General features: G+C 38.5%; 1 protein-coding gene across 2 annotated transcripts in view; it reads left to right on the forward strand.

The window, feature by feature from the left end:
• The window catches only part of LOC150085302 (ATP-dependent DNA/RNA helicase DHX36-like), a 458,954-nt gene that overhangs the window by 64,267 nt on the left and 371,002 nt on the right, over positions 1 to 23,685 (forward strand). For both annotated transcript variants that reach the window (XR_016546967.1, XM_090373980.1), the window contains exon 7: positions 12,155 to 12,234. Coding sequence is in view for 1 of the 2 variants with exons in the window: in XM_090373980.1 (XP_090230106.1) it covers positions 12,155 to 12,234 (80 nt within the window). In the remaining variant the exon portion in view is untranslated. The remainder of the gene's footprint in view (positions 1 to 12,154; positions 12,235 to 23,685) is intronic.

Below are 23,685 nucleotides of genomic sequence, written 5' to 3' on the forward strand. Positions count from 1 at the left end.
GAGACAATCCTGAAGTTTCTCACTCAAGGAATCACATATCTAAAGATGAAGATACAAGAAACCCGGTGAAATATAGGCCAATCACCTGTCCCCCAACAATGTACAAGATCCTGACCATAACCAGAAAGATATCAGACCACTTGGAGAGCCAGAACATAATGGCCGAACAGCAGAAAGGATGCAAGCGGCTGAGCAAAGGATGCAAGGAGCAATTAACTATGATGCCGCAGTTATGGAGCAAGCCTACAAGAAGTGGCGCAACATGTATACAGCCTACATCGATTACCGCAAGGTCTTCGACTCCGTGTTTCATAGCTGGCTAATAGAGGCACTGAACATCTACAAAGTCAATCCAGTAGTGACAAGCTTCCTAGGAGAAACGATGGCGAAATGGAGTACCACCATTAAGGTCGAAAACGTCACAACCAGGACAATCCCCATCAGGAGAGGAATCTTTCAGGGAGATGCCCTGAGCCCATTGTGGTTCTGTTTAGCACTTAACCCTCTATCTACTATGCTTAACAGTAGCAAGTACAGATATAACCTCAAAGAAGGAAGGAAAAATCTGTACACCCCCAGCCAAGCCACCTGATGTACATGAATGACGTCTAGCTCTACACGGGAACCAAGAAGCACCTTCAGCAATTACTCCAGATCACCAAAGAATTCAGCAATGATATTAGGATGGAATTTGGTCTAGACCAATGCAAGACCCACAGATTGCGTCAGGGAAAATTAGTCAACTGAAACTACCAGCTGCAGAGTGGTAAAGAGATTGAAGCCATGGCAGAGGGAGAGGCCTACAAATACTTGGCGATGATGCAGGCTCAGCAGTTACAGCACAAGGAAATTAAGGCCTGCTTCACTGAAAAATACCATCAGAGACTCAGAAGTCTGCTGAAAGCAAAGATGAATGGAGGGAATATAGTTAAAGCCATAAACACCTATGCAAACATACTCCTTCGGGGTCATAGTTGGACTAACACTAAGCTGTAGGATATCATAAGAAAGACAAGAACAATAATGACCAAGAGCAGCCAACACTACCCAAAGTCAGCCGTGGAGAGAATGACAATTGCTCAGACATAAGGAGGAAGGGGCTTGATAGACCTCAGCGAGAAATAGAAAACAGCAATTTCTAACCTGAAGGATTACTTCCAGAAACACAGCAACACTCTATCAGGCCATAAGGAAGATAGACAAGCGCTATACACCACTCAAGCTAAGCGAAGAGTCTGCTCCTATCCAGATGGCACAATTGAAGTTAGAAAGATGGGCAAATAAGACACTCCATGGCAGACACTATGACTTCCATCAAGATCACATAGATAAAATTGCTTCTAATGCGTGGCTCACGAGCGGGACACTCTTCCCTGAGACTGAAGGATTCATGCTTGCCATCCAAGACCAGGTAATCAACACCATGAACTATAGAAAATACATCACGAAGGAACCCGGAGTGTCCGATGCCACCTGGCCTCAGAAACGATCCACACATCACTGCAGGATGCAAGGTGATCACCCAGACTGAGTACAATCATAGACATGACCAGATAGCCAGGATAATACATCAGAAGCTAGCAAGGAAATACCAGTTGGTCAAAGAAACAGTACTACAAGTACCGTAGTATGATTTCTTGTAGTACGGTACTACAAGAAACCATACCGTACTACAAGTACGAACCCCAGGCAATACTAGAGACCCCAACCCACAAGCTGTACTGGGACCGCACCATAATAACGGATCCTGCAGAACAGACCGGACATAACCCTTGTGGACAAGAAGGAAAAGGCTACCTATCTGATTGACATAGTGGTACCCAACACTGGCAACCTGCAGAAAACCCATGGGGAAAAAAAAAAAAAAGGAAGTACGCGAAACTAAGACAGGAGATCAAAGAGATGTGGCACATTAGCATTAGGAGAGGCATACGATGCAAGAGGCATATGATGCAAGAAAGCAAGCTTCTGCAGTATCAGACAAAAAAAAAAAAAAAAAAACCTTCCATTTCATCCCTCCATCTGCAAACTTGAACATTAAACCTGATATACCTTCATCAATATCATTGATAAATATATAAAACAACACTGGGCCCAACACCGAACCCTGGGGAACTCCACTAATAACATTTGTCCATGAAGAGCAGCATCCATTGATTACCACTTTCTGTTGTCTCCCACTCAAACATCCCTTTATCCATTGTAGAAGCTTACCCTTGATGCCATACCTCTCCAATTTGTACAGCAGTCTTCCATGTGCAACAGTATCAAAAGCTTTACTGAAACCCAAGTATATGATATCAAAATTATTTTTGGCATTCAGTTACTTTGGGACCACATCATAGTAAGCAATCAAATTGGTCAGACAAGACCTCCCTTTTAAAAAAATCCATGCTGTGTCTTAACTATTACTGCAGTCTTGTCTAGATGATCCTGCAATGCTTCTTTAACCAGTGATTCCATTATTTTCCCCAGAACACAAGTTAAACTAACAGGTCTGTAGTTACTTGTGTCACCTTTTGAACCTCATTTGTGAATTGGTGATACCTTTGCACACCGCCAGTCCATGGGGACCTCCCCTGAGTCTAAGGAAGCTCTCATAATTATGGCTAAGGGTTTACTTACTTCCTTTGCTGCTTTCTTTAATATAACTGGATAGATCCCGTCAACCCCAAGTGCCTCCGTTTTGGTTAACTTCAACAATTTCTCCTCCCCTTTGTTCTCAGTTATTACAAAATCATTTAGCTCTCTGTTACAGTTTGATAAACTTCTGGCATTCCCCTCATTGACTAACTCCTCGTGTGTGAATGTTGATGCAGAATACTCATTCAGTTTGTCAGCTTCCTGAGCATGATCATCAATAGTCAACCCATCTATGTTAATTGGTCCAATCTGATTCATCCCTTTCCTTCTAGAGTTTACATAAGTAAAGAACTCCTTGCTGTTTTTCTTTGCATCCTTTGCCAAAGATTTCTCATAATCTGCCTTCGCCTGCCTAACCTCCTTTGTGACTTGATTACAGAATAGTTTATACCTGCCATAGGCTTCTGTATCGCCTGATACTTTATATGCATCCCATACATTCTTCTTCTCTGCCACTAACCTCATTAATTCATCTGACATCCATTTAGGCCTAAACCTTGAACAGTATTTCTTAGTTGGAATGAAAAGCCTAGTAGCCTCCAAAATTCAGTCCCCCCTGAAGGCTTCCCATTTAGAATTCACTGTTGGTAACATCATCAGTTGATCCCACTGTACAGAATTTAAAAACTGTCTGAGACCTCTGTAGTTTTACGAAAGCAAAAGCCCTTCCCTTTAGCCTTGATGGTAGTTACATCTGTAAATAATTCCCACATCAACACATTGTGATCCCTGTTGCCCGGTGGTTCCTTTATCTGCAGATTCTTAATGCATGAAGAATCACTACTGATAATTAGGTCACGAGTATTACTGTCTCTGGTTGCCTCTCGAACATTTTTCTGTAGAAAACAGTCATCCAATAAATCCACAAAAGTCTTGCTAGTGTGCGAGTGACCAACCCACAAGTTCCACTGAATATCCGGAAAGTTAAACTCCCATTATAAGACATTCTGATTTACTGGCCCACTCTATTTCACAATTGCTCATTATACTCATCAGATTCATTAAGCCTATAACACACACCTACTCTCATTTTTCCTTTCCCAGTGCTTATTTCACACCAAACAGACTCAACACTGCATTGTCCATCAATATCAATTGGATGCAGTTCCTTAGATTTTGTGTTTCTTAACTATCAGCATAACCCCTCCTCCCTTCCTATCCTGTCTATCCTTTCTATACACATTGTATTCCCCAAATTCCAACTGTGCACTGCCTATATCTGTGTGACACCACATCTCTGATATCCCAACAGTATCTGCCTTTGATGTCTTCACTAGCACTTCAAGCTCATCAAATTTATTAATTATACTCCTAGCATTGGTGTACATGCACCTGTTCCTGCTCCTAGCCACCCTGACACAGCCCATGTATTTACTTGTTCCACTATGACTCCCAGCAATCCTGGAAATCTCCATTACCTTACTATATGTAACAAGTATCGACCCTCCCGATCATCGTGTCTACCACAGGTATGGTGCCAAAGACAGCCTAGCAGCAATAGGTCATCCAGCGAAACAGTAACACCAGACATAACAACCACCCTGTGTACTTGGTAGCAATACCCATCATGAGATGGATCCTCCAATCAGGGAGAAATAATATAAGAGCAACAATAATAATAATAGTAAAGGGGTGCAGTTCTTTCTGTGGTCACGACACTGACCGGCAGTATCATGGACACGAGTTCGAATGCCAACGTGTTGGGGGAATAAAAGTTGCTTCATTTGACATACCTCCCCCAAGGTCTAAGTGATGGTTGAGACAGAGTGGTGGGACCATCTGGTGTCACTCAATGAATACTACCCACCACTGGATGCAAAAACCAAACAGGTCCATCTCTATAACTTGATGAAGGTGATCTGTACAAATATTGAACATACTGTATTGAGTGTGGTGCTGGATAAAGTTTTTTGTTTTAGGCTGTAGGAAGAAGTTTTGGTTTGAAAAGTTGAAGACAGCCTTCCGAGGAAGACAGTGGAGCATGTGGCACTGTCACCTGTATGGCTACCACAAGGGTAGGACAAGGCCATCCAACTCACAAACTGGAAGTGCTTTCTGCACAGGAAGAGAGAAACCACCCAGCATGAAGTGGAGCATTGAAATGAATACATTCATTTCGACGGTCCACTTCATGCATTGAAATGAATACATTCATTTTGAATACTTTGTACAGACATACTATAGAGTAACAAAGCCAGAGACCGACGTGAGAATGTACAGGACGTAACTTTGTACTAAGTGGTTAGTATTAATAAGGGCAAATGATGCAAGAAAGTAAGCTTATACAGCATCAGCCAAAAAAAAAATCTGTTTCACCTATCCATTCCTTCTAATAGCTTGTCTAGTTCTTCCTTGAATTTATTCAAATTATATACTTCTACAACAGATGGAAGCTGTTCCAGCAGTCACCCACCTGTCGGCTGAGGGCAAACTTCCAGACATATATTCTGCAACCATTCTTCCTCAATTTGAATTTATTCCTCCTCAATTCTATAGTCTGAGCAAAAGAAACAATTCCATCAGCAATGAGTTTGCTTAACCCATTCAAAATCTTAAACACCCCAGTCAGGTCACCTTGCAGGTTCCTAGTCACCAGATGCTGCAGTTTATTGAACTGAAGCCTTTCTTGATAAGAGAACCCTTTGTTCTCCTCACTCATCTCATTGTCTTTCTCTGACCCATTCCAGCAGCTCTACATCCTTCCTAAAATGAAGCCTCTAGATCTGTATGCAGTACTAAAGATGTGACCTGATCATTGCCTTATACACTGAGTGGGCAGAAATTATGGGATACATACCTAGTAACGGGTAGGTCCACCTTTTGCCCGGATGGCCAACCTTTTGCCTAGGACATTGAGAGGCGCCTCCGTAGCCAGGTGGGAAGGAGCAGCAGTGCGTAGCACACGCCTCTTGATTAGACTGGGGTTCGAGCCCGTCACCACCAAATACGGAGGATGCGGAAAGGTCAAGGAATGACCACCGCATATCCCGGAGCAATATGGCCTTAGTTGCTAATGCTCCTAAAAACCAAATAACAACAACAGGACATTGAGTCCTAGTGAACTCAATGTCTTAGGCATTGAGTCCACTAGTTCATGAAAGCTTTCTACAGGTATTTCCATCTATGCTTGCTGCACCACTGTCCATAATTCTGTCGCATTCCTGATTCGAATCCAAAGCTCAGACGGACCTTTCCATAGCATCCCAAAGATGCTCCACACAGTTCGTGTCCAGTGAACGGGGAGACCATTTCATGGTAAATTCTGCGGAATGCTCTTTAAACCATGTTCTAGTCACCACAGCTCTGTGGTGAGGCACATTGTCCTGCTGAAAGAGTTCATTGTCTTTTAAGTGCATGATGACCATGAAGGATGCAGATGGCCTGCAAGGATGGACATGTAACCTGGACCATTCAGAGATGCATCTAGATGTACCAGACCCCAGTGTGTGCCAGTTGAACACGTCCCAGACAATTACCGACAGTCCACCTGCCCGAACGGTTCCTTGTTGACATGCTGGATCCATAACTTTGTGCAGTTTCCTGATACACAATCTCCTGTCTGCTCGAAATAACTGGAAGCAGGACTCATCTCCAATCATCCAAGGTCCAGTGCCGATTTTCTTCTGCCCAGTTGATGCATAAAGTCCTGTGTCGTGTTGTTAGCAATGGGACTCTGGTTGATCGGCAGCTCCCATAACCCATTGCGGCTAATGATCGCCTGATGGTCTTGGTGGAGATATTTCTGTCACCTCCCTCGTTGAAATCGGCAGTGATTTGTGACACTGTCTCTCTCCGGTTGGTTGAAACAATGCGAGACAGACGTTGAAGGCCACGTTCATCCGCCAACTTTCACAGCCCACAACGGTGTCCACGATGAGATGTTATTCTGGAAATGGCATATTCCCGGTACACTCTTGATACTGTTGGACAGGGATAGTGCAATTTCTGTACCGCCTCTGCGATAGAGGGACCCATACTTCGGGCACCCACTGTCATCCTTCGTTCAAAGTCGGTTAACTCATGATATTTATCTATACTTACATGAAATTACCGTCTACATGAATGCAGTGATGCAGTGTACCTATATATCTGCCAAGCGGTGGGAAAAGGGTGATAGCATTGCATTGCCCAGGAAACAGGTATCCCATGATTTGTCCTTCAGTGTACAATGGGATAAACACCTCCTTCTTATCCCTGCTAGCAAAATAGCTGTATCGTTGACCAGATCCCATGGAGCTGTCCTGGCAGCCTGTCTGCACTGCTCAATTACCACAGGTGCTTTGCGTTTTTCGATACACTGGTCCCTGAATGTCGTCCTTGAGGCTGTCACAGACATTGTTTCAAGCTGGGCTTGCTATCTGTGAGTCTAAAATGCTGATGGAACTGATATTCAGGTGACACACAAGTCGAGTGGACCAAATTTCAGCAAATTTGGTTGGTCTCTGTCAGCCAGATCCTCTGCTTGCATCTTCTCGATGGTAGGACTTATTAACTCTGGGTATAACCTCCCTTGTGCAGATCCTGAAATACGGCAACTGTCATACTGGAGGTGACCACCGAGGTGTGAACCAGTGTAAGCAGGAGTCAAGGTGTGACACCCACACCACACGGAGGGATGCCACTCCCTCTGTGTTACCACAAAATACTAGGTGGTAAATGACTCTTATCAACTGGTGCAATACTACCACTTTGCTTATTGAAGTTTTCAAGTAATGGAACCCATTATTCAGGGAAAATCTCCAGCAACCCCACATCTCTTTTTATCATGCAGTATGATTGATGCTTTCTCAGTTTATGTTGGCTACCATGGTGTTTGCAAGCTCGCTGCTAGATAGTCCAGTGGACTTAACTTCTTGGTAACTCTCTAGGATGCTTCTGGATCAGCTAGTGTATAATCTCACTACCTCTACTCTGCCAGATAGTGACTGGAGAGAGTCCAAATAGTGCGTGTGTGTGTGGGGGGGGGCATTGTCAAGGTCATGTTATGTGAAGCAGTTGGGTATGTTCTTGCCATCTGTATGCCATACCCAAAAATTTCATTACTTCATACACAATGTCCTATCCAACTTTTCTTACTACTGAATACATCATGAATTGTCAAACTGATAGGACAACCGTATCTGTGAAAAGACCTAAACCTCCCAAACAATTTGTTGTTCATTTCACAAATATTTGTGGTGTGATTTCCAGTCTCAATATTGTCTGTTTCCACTTAGTCTGCCAATCTCCATGTACTTTTTCTGACAAATCTCAGTTATCGATTGATTCAACTGCTGCTCATCTCAGTTGTCTGAATTATTCACGCTATGATTTTTTTCGTTCAAAGGTGGTACTTTTGCACATGTCTGTTCTGATATTCCCTGTCAGTGACATAGTAATTTGCAATCTTCTCTTTTCGATCTTCTCTGGCTTAAACTCTCTCTGCCACATTTTATCAGATTCATCTGTTGCCTCTATTGTTCTTCCAACTACATTAATAACTTGGAACTCTTTGACTTCCTCTCTTTGGAACTTCACTTTCTCCAGTCCAATTTTCCTAATAGTGAGGTAATTTTTTTGGTGATTTTATTGTTTGCAACTCTGCTGGTTTCCATTTTATAGTCACATGATCAAGCTGGTTGATGCTGAGGCTTTTGCAATTACTAATGACCTTGCACAGATTGTTCATTTACCTACCAGAATACCTAGCATCATCGCTCTGTTATTTAACACCAGAATACCTAGCATCATCGCTCTGTTATTTAACACCAGACAATCCTAACCACACAACCAACACACCTGATCGTTTTTCACAAACAACCCTGCACATTATAGCCTAGGTTGCTGTTGCACTAGTAAATCCAAAATCAAATTAAATTCAAACAAACAACTCTTCTAAGTATACAGTCAAGGTTAGTCCTCTAGACACCTCAGATTGTACCTTGGTGATTGTATCTCCAATACAGCCTTTTTCTTGTGACAGTTCTCAACCTCTTGTTTGGCATTACAAGATTGCGAAATGGGATGAATGCAAGATTTATTTTCTTCTGTTTCTTGGTCGGATTACTGCTTAAAATCTGTTGATGTCAATGTTTTCTCAGATCACATCAGTGAAATTATTCTTATAGAGATGTAATCCTTTATTCCACACCCCACCTTAAAATCTCATCCAATATTTAAATCTTGGTTTTCCAATGAATGTGCTAATTCTGTTTAAGATAAGAATGTTGCATATTGCAATTGACTTGTATCCATATATCCAGGTTCATTTTCTGCCTAAAGCTTGTAACAATTGTATAGCAGTTATTAATCAGTCCAAACTAGCTTTTGAATAGTCTAAGCACAGAAAACTTGCTTCTTGTCCAAATGGTAGTCAAGCATTCTGGTCTCTTGCCAAAGCTTATTGCTCATAGCTTTTGCCCATCTTTTTTGCACCTCTGGCAAAACCACATGGCTCAAATGCCTCTTCATTCTAAGATAAAGCTGACTTGCTACCACCTTAGTTTTCTTCTAACTTGTGTGTTGATGATCTTGATAAACCATCTCCTACCATTCCCAGTACATTCTACTCAATGCCTTTTCTGGTCTTCCATCAAAAGGATATCAGAAGAATTTTGAACAAATTTGATGCTAAGAAAGCCACAGGTCCTGATGTTATTTCTCTACTTGTTCTCAAAACATGTGCTCCTAAACTTACTCCTGTTCTGTGTCACATTTTTTTGCTTTCTTATTTCAAAGGTGTTTTCTTTCTGCTTGGAAATTTGGTCATATCCAATCAGTTCCTATAAAGATTGACAAATCACTCCCATTCATTTATCATCCCATTGCAATTACTTCTACTGTTTCAAGTAATGGAGAAATCAATTAACTGCAAACTCTTAAACTATCTAGAAACCTTCCACCAGGCCAACAATCGGCAGTATGGATTTTGTCAGTGTTTATCCATTGGTGATATTCTGGCTTATGTTACTCATATGTAGACAAATTCAATTGAAATGTTTGAAACACAAGCAATTGCCCTTGACATTTCAAAGGCTTTTGATTGTGTTTTGTATAAAGGTCTTTTAAATAAGCTTCCATCTTATAGTTTTCCAGCTATTTTTTTAATTGAATATCCAGTTTTTTCTCTGACCTGACAGCTCACAGCTTGTGATGGTAGCTGGCTCTCTGTTTTATAACTTCTACACTAATCTGGTGGGAAAAAGAACTGAACCTTAGGGTTCAGTTCTTTTTTCCTCTTGTTTATTAATGACCTTTCCAGTTTCTTTCCTTTTCATTTATGATTTTACAGTTGAGAAAACTTGCCCTGCATAAACAGCTTCAAATTCTCGAATATCGACTGCCAATTCCTTACTGATCTCCAGTAATTCTCCAGTGTGGCAAAAATAACTTAGTTGATTTCAGTCCTCCTAAAACTTATTCCTGTCTTTTAAGTGACAGGACTAAGATATGTGAAAAGGTCACATATCTGTTGTTGTTGTTATTTGGTTTTTAGGAGCATTAGCAACTAAGGCCATATTACTCCGGGAATATGCAGTGGTCATTCCCTGACCTTTCCGCATCCTCCGTATTTGGTGGTGACGGGCTCGAACCCCGGTCTAATCAAGAAGCATGTGCTACGCACTGCTGCTCCTTCCCACCTGGCTACGGAGGTGCCGTCACATATCTCTATTAGGGATTACCTTGACTTCTCATCTCTCTTGGCATAAGCATATTACAAGTGTTGCTTCCTCTTCATCTAAAAAATTTAGTTTTCTCTTTTGATTTCAGTGTTATTTTTTTTTTTCAAACAGCTGTTCGCTCTGTGCAAATCACTTATCCCCCCACCACAGAACTGATATTCCCACACTGGGGTGGTGCTCCCAAAACCTCTTTAAAGCTTCTAGATTCCATTCAGAAGAGGGCAATTAGTTTAATAAATGATTAATCTCTAACAAAGTCTCACCACTCTCTGTCTCATATATGTTCTATTTCTACTACATGCCTTTTCTCTAGATACTTCCATGGGCACTGTTTTTGTTTGTGGGGGTGGATGAAAACCCCAGTATACAAAGAAAAGGTGAATACAAGAGACGAATTGCTCTCTTGCATTTTGGATACTGCTGCCCTCATAAAGGAATGCCAAGACAACCTCAGAACAACACGTCATATTTCCACAAGAGTTGCAAAGTGCATTGAGGTTGGCGGTGGGATTTTCGAATATTTATTATGAACTGTAAAAAATTTGTCAATTATTTGTGTTTTGTATTACTCAAAAAGTCAATAAATATAAACAAGTCATTTTTCTTTCTTTAATACCTCCCATAATGGCTTTGTGCACACCAGTTTCAAACAGCTGTATTTCCGTATCCATTGAGAATTGGACATACATTTATATGAACTTTTTTACTCAGAATAATTGATACTATAACCTTGCAAAATATTTACTATCCCTCCTGAATCATTATGTATACTATATGGTGTGGTTTTTTCGAAAACTTAATGGTATCACTTCAGCTTCAAGGGAAATTAATTACAGTGATAGACTGCAAACACGTATTAAAACCCTTTATCAAAAAACTGGAAATATTTGAAAACATTTAATGAGAAAACAATTTCATGGTATGGTTAGCTGAAATAAATGAATCTCTCACTGAGAATGATCTTAAGAATTGTTCAGATCATTTGTGTTCTTTAAAAGGTGAAATAAAAAATAGAGATTCAGATTTATTTATTTTTATTTTTTTGAAGTGAAGCCATGGATGTTATATCCAACTGGATGCGATGCCAGGTCTTGCTAGTGAAAAAATTCAAGAACAGCTCATTGAATTAAAATGTAATAAAGAATGTAAATATATAAATTCGAAAAAGGTGGAATGGCTGAGTTGTGTGGATCAAAAACAACTAAACTTCTTTATCCAACAATATGGTCTGAAATGGCCAAAGTACTTTGTTTTCCAATGTCTTATATGGTTGAAAGTGGTTTTAGTTCAGTAAATAAAATATTAACAAATGAAAGAAACAGAATTGATATATGTTCAAGTGGAGACATTAGAATTAAACTTACTAACATTATACCGAACATTGAACTTTTAGCTAAGAAGCATCAGGCTCAGGGATCCCATTGAATAAAAAGAGTAAGTATTAAGTATTTTCTTGTTTAACATTTCATGGGGGGTGATTAGGAAAACAAAATGTCTAAAAAATGCCCTTTAGTGGGCAATAATTAAAAAAAAGGTTGAGAATCACTTAAGTATATGATATCAGAATTATTTTTTGCATCTAGTTCCTTTGTCACTGCATCATAGTACCCAATCAGAGTGGTCAGACAAGATCTATCCTTAATAAACCTATGCTCCAACTGAGTTATAATTGCACTCCTGTCTAGATGGTCCTGGATTACATTTCTAGCTAGTGACTTCTTTATTTTCCCTGGAACAGAAGTTAAACTAACAGTCCATGAATGACATGAAATGCAATATATTCTCATGTTAATTATGTACTTTAGTTTGTGTCTTCTAGTAACTATATTGTACCATTGTATTCCAACTAGGTTGCTGAGCGGGTAGCACAAGAAAGATGCGAGAATTGTGGCAATGGCTCTAGTATTGGATATGAAATCAGGCTAGAAAGGTAATAATTATATTTATGAAACTGATTTTTGTCTTAATGTTAGGTGATTATATTATATTCATTTGTATTATGAAAATTACATCCATATTGTGCTGTTACCAATTGTATGTCATCTTATAATGTTGTAATTGTAATAGTAGTAGTAGTAGTGGCATGTGATGCAAGAAAGCAAGTATATGAGCTTAAGCAGCATCAGCCAAAAAAAAAAAAAAAAAAAATTCACACAACCATTCCCTCTAAATGTTTGTCCAGTTCCTCTTTAAATTTATTTAACCTATCAACTTCCACAATGACAGATGGAAGTTTGTTCAGCAATTAACCACCTGATGGCTAAAGACAAATTTCCGCACATCTATTCTACATCTGTCTTTCCTTAATTTGAATTTATGCCCCCTTAGGCTCGTAATCTGAACAAGTGGAAGAATCCCTTCAGAATTCAGCATGCTCAACCCATTCAAGGCCTTATACATCTCAATTAGATCACCGCTAGTCTCCAGCCATTGCAATTTGCAGAACTTAAGCCTCACTTGTTAAGCCGATTCCTTCATTCCCCTCACCAACCTTGTTGCTCATCTCTGTACATGTTCAAGCAAATCACATCCTTCCTAAAATGAGGCCTCTAGACCTGTACACAGTACTCAAGGCATGGCCTGACCATTGCCTTATCCTTTTCCCTGTTAGCAAAATTACTATATATCATTGACAAAACCTCATGACCTGCCCTGGCAGCCTGTCTGCATTGCTCAGAAAACTTCATAAGTAATAATTTGCATTGTTGCTTATTGTATTGCACACATGCTTTATAATAGAGTAATTTTCTTATTGTGGTTACTCCTTTGTCAGTACAGCCAGGCCTTACATAACGTGAGTTCGATTAACGCGTGTTTCAGTTACCGCTATTTGAAAAAAATTATAACACTTTTCACTTTACACAATGCAAATTTCCAGTTAGCACGATCTTTTTTTTTTATGCGATAGTTGAAAAAGATTTGAATCGCGCGTTAAGCTTGCCGCGTGTTGGATGGGCAATAAACAAATGTTTGCCTGCTGCCTGTCTCGGTGTGTTCCATCAACCATCGGAAGAAGACGTGGTACTTGTTTGTCTTCTGCTAATAAAGTCAATGCAGACTTGCATTTAAAAATTCAAATTTTTAAATGAGCCAGATGAAAATGTTACCGCGAAGGAGATAACGGTAAAAGAACTAGATGAAATCTTTCGTATCGCAGAGAACCTCAAAAATAAGGTTTGAGGTTCTCTGTGATATTTATTTCGCCAGGGCCCATAGAAGATTGTTGTCGGCTATCGGAAATTGATTGATGAAAAGAGAAAGCCAACCGTTCAAATATTTCTGCAACAGTCATTTCTTCATTGTGTATTTTATGTCCGAGGTTCCCAAACTTTCTCGGTTCACAGCACTCTTAGTGTCTCAGTAATTTTTTCACGGCGCACCTAGACCAAAAGAAATACCTAACAGTTCCGTTTTGTAGTTAGGTCCGAACAACTTAATAAGAAATGTTGAAACTGTGAACTACCTCAAGCTAGTAGTTTGTGCGGTGTCTGAGAGATGTCGAGTATCGCTGTGTTGTTTCCCTTGAAAATGTAGGCGCCTCCGTAGCCAGGTGGGCAGGAGCAGCAGTGCGTAGCACACGCTTCTTGATCAGACCGGGGTTCAAGCCCGTGACCACCAAATACGGAGGATGCGGGAAGGTCAGGGAATGACCACCGCATATCCCCGGAGCAATATGGCTTTAGTTGCTAATGCTCCTAAAAACCAAATAACAACAACTTGAAAATTTAAAATATTCTGCGGCGCTCAGTTTGGGAACCGCTGTTTTATGGAATAAACATTTAATTCCATAATTATTTTCATTATATTTTACATTGTATACAGTTAAAAAGTTATTTAAAAGGTATTTTTAAAATTCTTTATAGACATTCCAGAAGGTCAAGGACCAATTATAATTTTTCGTATTGATTATTATATTCAATTAACGCATTTCCGTTTTGCGTGATGCGCTCGCAAGACGAATTAATCGCGTTAATCGAGGCTAGTCTGTATTAGACATTAAGTACTTATAAAACTTGGGAGTGCATTTACTTGAACATTGAACATTGTTTTTTATTTCATTTGACTTTGTGCATAATTTTGATTCATGTTGAATTGGTGAGCTTGTGTGTTATATAATAAACAGCTTACTTCATGGTTTTGCTTTCATTTAATTAATTGAACTAATTCATTCATATATCACATTGTTTGCAGATTGCCTTTTTAACCCTTTGACTTTAGCCTGGCAACTGACAGATGGCACTTAATTTTGTGTTTTTAAATTTTTCTTTTAAATTTTTCTTTTGTGTTTTTAAATTTGGGAATCAAATCAAATCCTCTTACGTGTCTTTCCCCACTGGTATTCTTTAAATGATTATACAGTATTTGCTGTTTTCATTTTGATTTCCTATGAAAATAATAAATCCCACTGTCAAAGCATTGCTTATTCAAGATAGTTCAATATCAGGGCAACTTGTGAAGGCATTCTCAATATGAGATGTAACAGAAACAATGCCATTTCATCTACTTTGGTAATTTAGTGGGAACTAAAATGATGCTTGTTACTAATTTGTTTGATTAAGGAACTTTCTGTTGTCTGAGGCCTTCATTATATCAAAAATTTTTATATAATGAAAGTGACGTATTGCAATTGTTTCCATTGATATCTATAATTGGATAGCATCGACCATGTGAAGCATTTGCTGTTAAGTTCTGATGGTTGGATGATTCTGAACAGTTCTGAATTACTTAGTGGATTGTTGCTGTGTCTTATTGTAATCATGAGGTTGAAACTCCAAAGGAGCTCATCCTTCCAACTTGATAGCAAGTATTTTGTAATGAGATTAATGAACAGAATGTTAAACAATTAGAAATCCTCAGTTTACAAATGTATTCCATAGACAGAGTAAAATATTTATAAATTCAGAAATAGTACTTACAAATACATAGACAGAGTAAAATATTTATAAATTCAGAAATAGTACTTACAAATGATCTTTAACTTTTGTATGTGTAAATTTTTTGATTTTTATTTGTGTAGTTAATATTCATACCCTTAGGTCGTTTTCCCTTCTAAGAAGTTTTCCCTTGTAAGAAGTTCTAAACCTCCAATCCCTTGGAAAACTTCTTATCTGGGTTCTACTGTATTGTCTCTTCTGATCAAGAAGGCATCTGATCTAATGCAGTTTAAAATACATTAGAAGTGACACATGATGCAAGAAACCAAACTTATACAGCATCAGCCACAAAAAAAAAAAAAAAACCTTCCCATTTCACTTATCCATTTCCTCCAAAACCTTGTCCAGTTTTTTCTTGAATCTATTTAAGCTATCAACTTCTACAACAACAGATAAAAGTTTGTTCCAGCAATTACCCTTGGAAAACTTCTTACTTGGTTCTACTGTATTGTCTCTTCTGATCATCATCATTACTAACTTACACTACTTATACAATGCACTGCCTGAGCAACAGCTCATCCATGCTGAAATCTTTAATCTATAATTTCATCCTTAATTAATCCTTTGCTGTGCCCCCCCCCCCATTTTCTAATTTTATAATTCTTTCATAATTTTTTTTTCTTTTTTCCTTTGTTCTTTTTTTCTTTCCCCCTTTCCTTTCCCTTCTTTTTTCTTCTCCCCCCTCCCTTTTTCTCTCTCTCTTTCCCTCTCTTTTTTTTTTTTTTCCCTTACAAACTGAAAACTCACAAAACTTTAAAATTTTAACTCAACAGTTTAAATAATTCATCAGTGCAAAAATAACTGTGATATAAATAGCTCAAAATATAAATAAAATAACTCAAATATAAATAAATATAAAATAGCTAAAAAAAATGCTAAATAAAAATAGCATCAGTGAAAATTAAACTCTTAAAACTCTATTTACATATTTACCCTATATACAGTCCATTAATGTATTATTATTATTATTATTATTACTACTAGCCATATAGTGCAAGGAAGCCTGAGGCTTATGCTGCACCAGCTAAAAAAAAATTTCCGAGTTACCCTGAGAGAGACAGAGAGAGAGTGAGAGTGTCGGAAGTAGAAGGGAATCATCAAGAAAGAGAAGAATGATGATATCCAGCTCAGGACCCTGGGTGTGCGAAGCCCATACTCACCAAATGTGAGCTCCTGGGGTTGATTTTCTCAATTTATATTCCTTATTTCATTAATTCCCTTAGCATAATCCAAAAAAGCTTCATACCAAATCCTATTCTTAAATAAGTCACTGCAGGTGTATGAGTCAGAGCCTATCTTAGAGAAAAATATTTCTCTCTGTTCTGTGTACCTTGTACAAGTTTCCAACACATGATCCATGTCTTCAGTGTGTCCACATAGACACCTTGGATCATTTTCTATTCCCAGCTCCACCAACCTTTTCCTCATTCTATGCCCAGTTACTATCATTGTAGCCATCAGACCCAAGCCTGGCCATCTATCCATTTCTTTTACTACCTTCACTCCAGGCAGGAAGGCATATGGGACATGGCCCTTGTCAGAATGGTTCCACCTTTCTTGCCAAATACTATCTATTTCTTGTTGCAATTGTTTTCTCTCTCTCTCTCTCTCTCTCTCTCTCTCTCTCTCTCTCTCTCTCTCTCTCTCTCTTTCTTTCTTTCTTTAAATCCTGCTTTCCATATACCTTATTTTCCTCAATACAAGATTTAATCCCCAATATTTCTATCCTTTTTATTTTTCTTGATTGCATACTCCATTACTCGTTTAATCATAACCAAATCACTTGGTTCTTTTCCTGATACTACTTGTAATGCATCATTTGAAACCATTCTACACGACAGCGTCACAGCCAAAAGGGAAATTCTCTGAGCAGAAATTACTCCTTTTAACGTGACTATTAGTCACCCTGTGCCCCCATGCCCCACATACATAAGTCACAACGGGCACAAAGATACACTTATAGAGGAGATCTAGGGATTTCCCTTTCACCCCCCATTCTACTCTACTAATCTTCCTTATTTTAGAGTATGTAATCTGCACTTTTTCTTTCAACTTTTGCAAGTGAAGCAAAAAGGACATTTTCTCATCCACATGTACTCCACAAATGTTCCTAATATCTTCAAAGTGGATCTTCTTCTTTCACTCAACCTAACTCTGTGCAGCATCATTTTAGTCTTATCAGTAGTTATCTCCATCTTATGCATTATTACCCATCTTTCTAATTGTCCCACAGCTTTCTTCGACCTATTCTCTATTTCTCTTCTTGAATTACATCTCGCCATTATTAATAGGTCGTCTGCATAAGTCACCAGCTCACATCCGTCCCACTCCTGAGCCAGTAGCTCATTGATCACCACATTCCAGCTATACGGGCCAATAATTTACCGTTGCGGGACTCCTCCATCCACTTCTTGTGAGATTTTACCATATCTTGTAACTATTGTTACACTCCTCTGATTAAAATAAGAATTTAACACACCATAGTACTGCCCAGAAAATTTCATCTCTCTCAGCTAAAAAACTCTGCCACCACATTCTGTCAATGCCCCCTTAAAGTCAATAAATATACCAAGTATATACTTCTCTGGAATCTTCAGTAGATTTACCCCTTCTAAAGCCATACTGCCTAGCTACTCATTCCACTTTTTCCATAGTATTCCTCCAGTCAATTTATTAGCAATTTCTCCAATAACTTTGCCATTACTGGCCAATAAAGCCACTGGATGGTACGAGCCTGGGTCCATTACTACCTTATCTCAATTTTTCAACAGCATCTTTTTATGGGCCTCCTTCCATCTCTTTGGAAATGTCTTTTCCTTTAAACATTTATTAAATAATACCAGAAGTTCATTTCCCCATTTCTCTCCAAACTTCTTAATCACCTCAAGTAATAAACCATTTCCAGGAGCTTTCTTTAGTTTCACCTTCTCCAAAGCTTTTTGCAATTCTTCCTGCTTAAACTCTCTTTCCTCTTCCTGTTCTCCTTCATAACCAATATTCAGAATCCTAATTCTTCTTTGTTCCCTATTCTCAATACTTGGGCAATCCCTTGGAAACAACAAGGAGAGCAGACACCTCACAGATGATTACCAATCATTAGTATTCTGATCTCCTGCTTGCATAGTATGGAATACCTGTTCCACCTTCAGTTTTTCATTTTGTATGGCAACCCCAATACATCCTTGTTCATTTCCTCCTTAACATATCTCTTCCATGTTTCTCTTTTTTCATATTGTATTTTAACAGTATACTCCCTTCTATACTGCAAGTATTGTCTTTTCAAAGCCTCTTCCTCCTCTAATATTCCTCTGTCTCTTTTGATCAAGAAGGCATCTGATGCAATGCGGCTTCAGATGCATTAGCATTAGCATTAGAAGTGGCACATGATGCAAGAAACCAAGCTTATACAGCATCAGCCAAAAAAAAAAAAAAAAAAACTCTTCCCATTTCACTTATCCATTCCCTCCAAAACCTTTTCTAGTTCTTTCTTGAATCGATTTAATTATCAATTTCCACAACAACAACAACAAATGGAAGTTTGTTCCAGCAATTACCCACCCGCTGGCTAAAGGCAAATTTCTGCACATCTATTCTATGGTATTCTTCCACTTGCTCAGATTATGCATTTGAGGTGGCATAAATTCAGATCCTTATACCTGGTAGCAAAATTCCTGTATATCGTTGACAAGACCCCATAAGCTGCTCTGGCAGCCTGTCTGCACTGCTCTGAAAACCTCATATCTGACTGCACAACTACCCAGGTCTTTTTCATTCTCCACTACACTGACTGTAGTACCAAACAGTTGGTATGTTACTCTGGGGTTACTGTTACCCAGATGCAGTACTTTGCATTTGTCAATGTTAGACTTCAGTTGCCACCTCTCAACTCATCTCCCAACTTTTTTAGATCCTTTTGCAGTATCATACTGTCAACAACTCTATCAACCTGTGTATCGACTGTAAACTTGGACATTAATCCTGATATACCTTCATCAATATCAATGATAAATATAAAAAATTACAATGGGCCCGACCCTGAACCCTGGGAGATTCCGCTAATAACATTAGTCCACAAAGAGCAGTGTACATTGATTACCACTCTCTGTGTTCTCCAACTCAACCATCCCTTTTTCCAAAGCAGTAACTTGCCCTTAATGCCATGCTGCTCAAATTTGTACAGCAGTTTTCCCTCTGCAAAATCCAAGTATATGATATCAAAATTATTTTTTGCATCCAGTTCCTTTGTGACCACATTGTAGTATCCAGTCAAATTTGTCAGGCAAGACTTTCCCTTAACAAATGCATGCTGTGTCTGAATTATTACTACAGTCTTGTCTAGATGATCCTGCAATGCTTCTTTAACCAGTGACTGCATTATTTTCCCCGGAACAGAAGTTAAATTAACAGGTCTGTAGTTACTCGTGTCACTTTTTGATCCCCCCTTTGTGAATTGGGGATACATCTCCAGTCAATGGGTACATCTCCTGAGTCCAAGGATGCTCTCATAATTATGGCTATGGGTTCACTTACTTCCTTTGCCACCTTTAATATAACTGGGTAGATTCCATCCACTCCAAGTGCCTTTTCTCTGTTTAATTTCAACAATTTTTCCTCCATTTTGCTCTCAGTTATTACTAAATCATTTAGCTCCCTGTTAGAGTTTCATAAACTTCCCTCCACTTGACCACAGAAGATCATCAACAGTCGAACCATCGATATGAAGTGGACCAATCTGACTCATTCCCTTCCTTCTAGTGTTATGTAAGTATAGAAGTCTGATGTTTTTCTTCCCATCCTTTTCCAAAGATTTCTCATAATCTGCCCTTTGCTTATCAACTTGATTACAGACTAGTTTATATATCTACCATAGACTTCTGTGTCACCTGTTAATTTACATACTGCCTATGCATTTTTCTTTTCTTCCACCAGTCTCACTGGTTCAAGGATTTTCTTGAAAACAGACTGTTTTCAAGAAAACCCTTATAAACAGTCATTCAATAAATCTACAAATGTCTTGCTAGTGTGCGAGTGACCAGCTCACAATTCCCAGTCAATATCTGGGAGGTTAATATCCCTTATTATAAGACATTCTGACTAGAAGATGCCGACCGGGCTAGCCAGGTGGGTAAAGTGCCTACCTGGAAACCCAAAGATCGCGGGTTCGAATCCCACCTCGGCTTGGATCAGAGTAAAATGCAAAAACTTTGGGAGGTGCATTATGGCCACAGAAGCCAATGCGCGAACAACTAACAAAAGAAAAAAAAAAAAGATTAGAAGTCTAAATGCACAAGGCATAATTTCTTATGCATTTAGGTAATTAACTACAGTAAACCCCCGCTATTCGCGGTATCTGTATTCGCGGTTTCGCGTATTCGCGATCGCTGATTTAATATAAAATAAAACTTTAAAAAAATGTGAATTTTAAAGCGCCGTGAATAATTTCCGCCACATGGGTGTGGCTAAAATTATCTTTCCCGGTCAAAACAGCGTTCATTGGGTGGGGGAGAGGGGTGACAAAATCGTGAGTGTGGATGTTTCTCGCTAATCCTTGTTCAGTATGTGTTATGCGCTTGTCATGGAAGGTTTGGTCGTTTGATTTTAATTTATATGCTTATAAATTGAATAAATTTATATGCTTACAAAAATGATAAATCTACCGTTTTGCAGTGTAAAACAGACTTTTTCGAGTGTGTTAACGGAAGAAAGTGCCTTTATTGTGGACAAGTTCTTTTTTACCCGTACAAAAATATGCTACGAATAACAAGGGAAATGTGAAAATATCAGAGAAGGTGATGATTAGCGAATAAAATTGAGTTATTAGACAAAATTTCTAATGGTGAAAGTGTCTCTTCAGTGGCAAAACATTATAAAATCAATGAGTCAACGGTACGATCAATCAAAAAATCGGAAGAAAAAATCCGCCGTAGCGTCCGTGAAAACGCGCTAATTGCTTCAAAAATTTGCTCTGTAATTCGTGATGTTAAATTAGAAAAAATGGAAAAAGCTTTAAATCTGTGGATAGAAGACCGAACTCAAAATAAAATTCCGTTAAATTCACTCATCATTCGTGAAAAGGCAAAACTCCTTTATCAACACTAGCGAAACTGGTGATAGCACTGGCGGGATAAGTTTTTTTGCTAGCAAAGGCTCTGGTTTGAAATTTCTAATAAATATTACATTTAATATTAAATTGTTTCTTATTTTCATTTCGATGCCATATGCTTGCATTTCACTATGTACATATAATACATACATAGACAAAAATTTAGACTAGTTTTTCTTATATATTTCATACTTTGGAACGGAACCCCTTTATTACTATGGGAGCCATAACTCAGTATTCGCGTTTTCGGTATTCGCGACATTTCTCAGGAACGTAACCCCCGCGAATAGCGGGGGTTTACTGTATATAATATCGGTGTAGATGCACCATAGTTTACCCATAAATTTGAACTATCTGTGTAGTGGAAAGGCATCGTTTTAAATGCATCTCATATTGTGGTTGCTTTCGCAACAAGATAGCTGGTATTGCACTACTTTCAGTAAATAACACTTCTCTAGCAGAGAAGACTACTGTTATTTGTTTTCAGTCAATACCACCATGCAGACAATTGTTTTGAAGCTGGTTGACTTCATCATCGGTGGGTGGCCGATGCGAAGTTATTTCCACAATATGAGAAATGCCAAATGGTGAATAAATAATAATGTATTAGAAGACGAAATGCGCAAGGCATAATTTCTTATGGGTTTAGTTAAGTAATTAACTATATAATATCGATGTAGATACATCATAGTTTATTCATAAATTTGAACTACGTATGTAGTGTAAAGGCATAATTTTAATTGTATCTCATATTGTGGGTGCCTTCACAACGAGATAGCTAGTATTGCACTACTTCGAATAAATAATGCTTCTCTAGTAGAGAAGACTACTGTTATTTCTTCCACTAAAATAAAATTTGGTGGTATCCGCTGAAAATAAATAACAGTAGTCTTCTTTACTAGAGAAGCATTATTTATTCGAAGTAGTGCAATACCAGGCACCCACAATATGAGATACAATTAAAACGATGTCTTTACACTACATACGTAGTTCAAATTTATGGGTAAACTATGGTGTATCTACACCGATATTATATAGTTAAAGGCATTCTTATCTATTGGTCCACTCTTTCTCTGTACAGTTTGTTGTACTCATCAGAATCATTAGGGCCTATAACACACTCCTACTCTCATTTTTGTTTTCCCAGTGCTTATGTCACACCAAACTGACTCAACATTGCACTGTTTTAGATTTTTTGTGTTTCTTAACTAACAGCATAACCCCTCATCCCTTTCTATTCTGTCTGTCTGTCCTTTCAGTATACATTGTACTCCCCAAATTTAAATTCTGCCTTCCTTATTATATATGTGTGATACCACATCCCTGATATCCCAACAATATCTGCCTTTGATGTCTTGACCAGCAATTCAAATTAATTGTATTTATTTACTATACTCCTAGCATTGGTGTACATGTACCTGTTCTTACTTTTAGTAAATAAATACAATAAATCCAGGCTGCTGCTCATTCCAGTAGAAGCAGTGCAAGAATCACTTTTACCTCTGGTAACTTTCACTGCTTTCATCTTCTCATAATGAATAATGTCTCAGTGTATGATTATTGGATTTCAATTTTTATTAGACAGTTGAGATAACAGAAGAGGAGAAAAAGCAGTATGTACTAGAACTGAAGAACAAGTTTGAGCTTCTGCAGACTGCTCAGGACCACGATATCGACAAAGAATATTACAACTTTCTGAAAGTGATAAAGCCCAAGAAACCTATAGGGAAAAAGAAATCCAAAGAAGAAAAAATTAGTCAAGAAACACTTGTCATGATGAACTGAAGACAAATGAAGAGCAAGATAAACACTGACAAGGAGAAAATTGAGTATACTGAGTTATTAAAAGCCATTAGAAAGAGAATCAGAGAGGATATAAGAAGATTTAACACAAGAAAAGTAGAATAAGCATTAAGGGAAAACAAAGGACTTAAATCAGCAGCCATGAGCAGTAATACAGAAAGACGAATGATACTGAAACTGAAGAATAGTGATGGTGTACTTATAAATAGCAGAGAAGACATAATTCAAATAGCAGAGAAGACATAATTCAAATAGCAGAAGACTACTATAGAGAATTATACAAGGAAATGATGTCAGCAGTGGGAAGATGAATCACAAATTATTAACACATACAACGTATCCGATATCCTTTCTGATGTAGTAGTAGTAGTGGCATGGGATGCAAGAAAGCATGTGTATGAGCTTATGCAGCATCAGCCAAAAAAAAAAAAAAAAAAAAAAAATCACACCATTCCCTCCAAATGCCTGTCCAGTTCCTCCTTAAATTTATTCAACCTATCAACTTCCACAACGACAGATGGAAGCTTGTTCCAGGAATTAA

The sequence above is a fragment of the Mastigoproctus giganteus genome, chromosome 5, assembly GCF_048544385.1.
Source record: "Mastigoproctus giganteus isolate SK-2022 chromosome 5, ASM4854438v1, whole genome shotgun sequence".
Lineage (NCBI taxonomy): Eukaryota > Metazoa > Arthropoda > Arachnida > Uropygi > Thelyphonidae > Mastigoproctus > Mastigoproctus giganteus.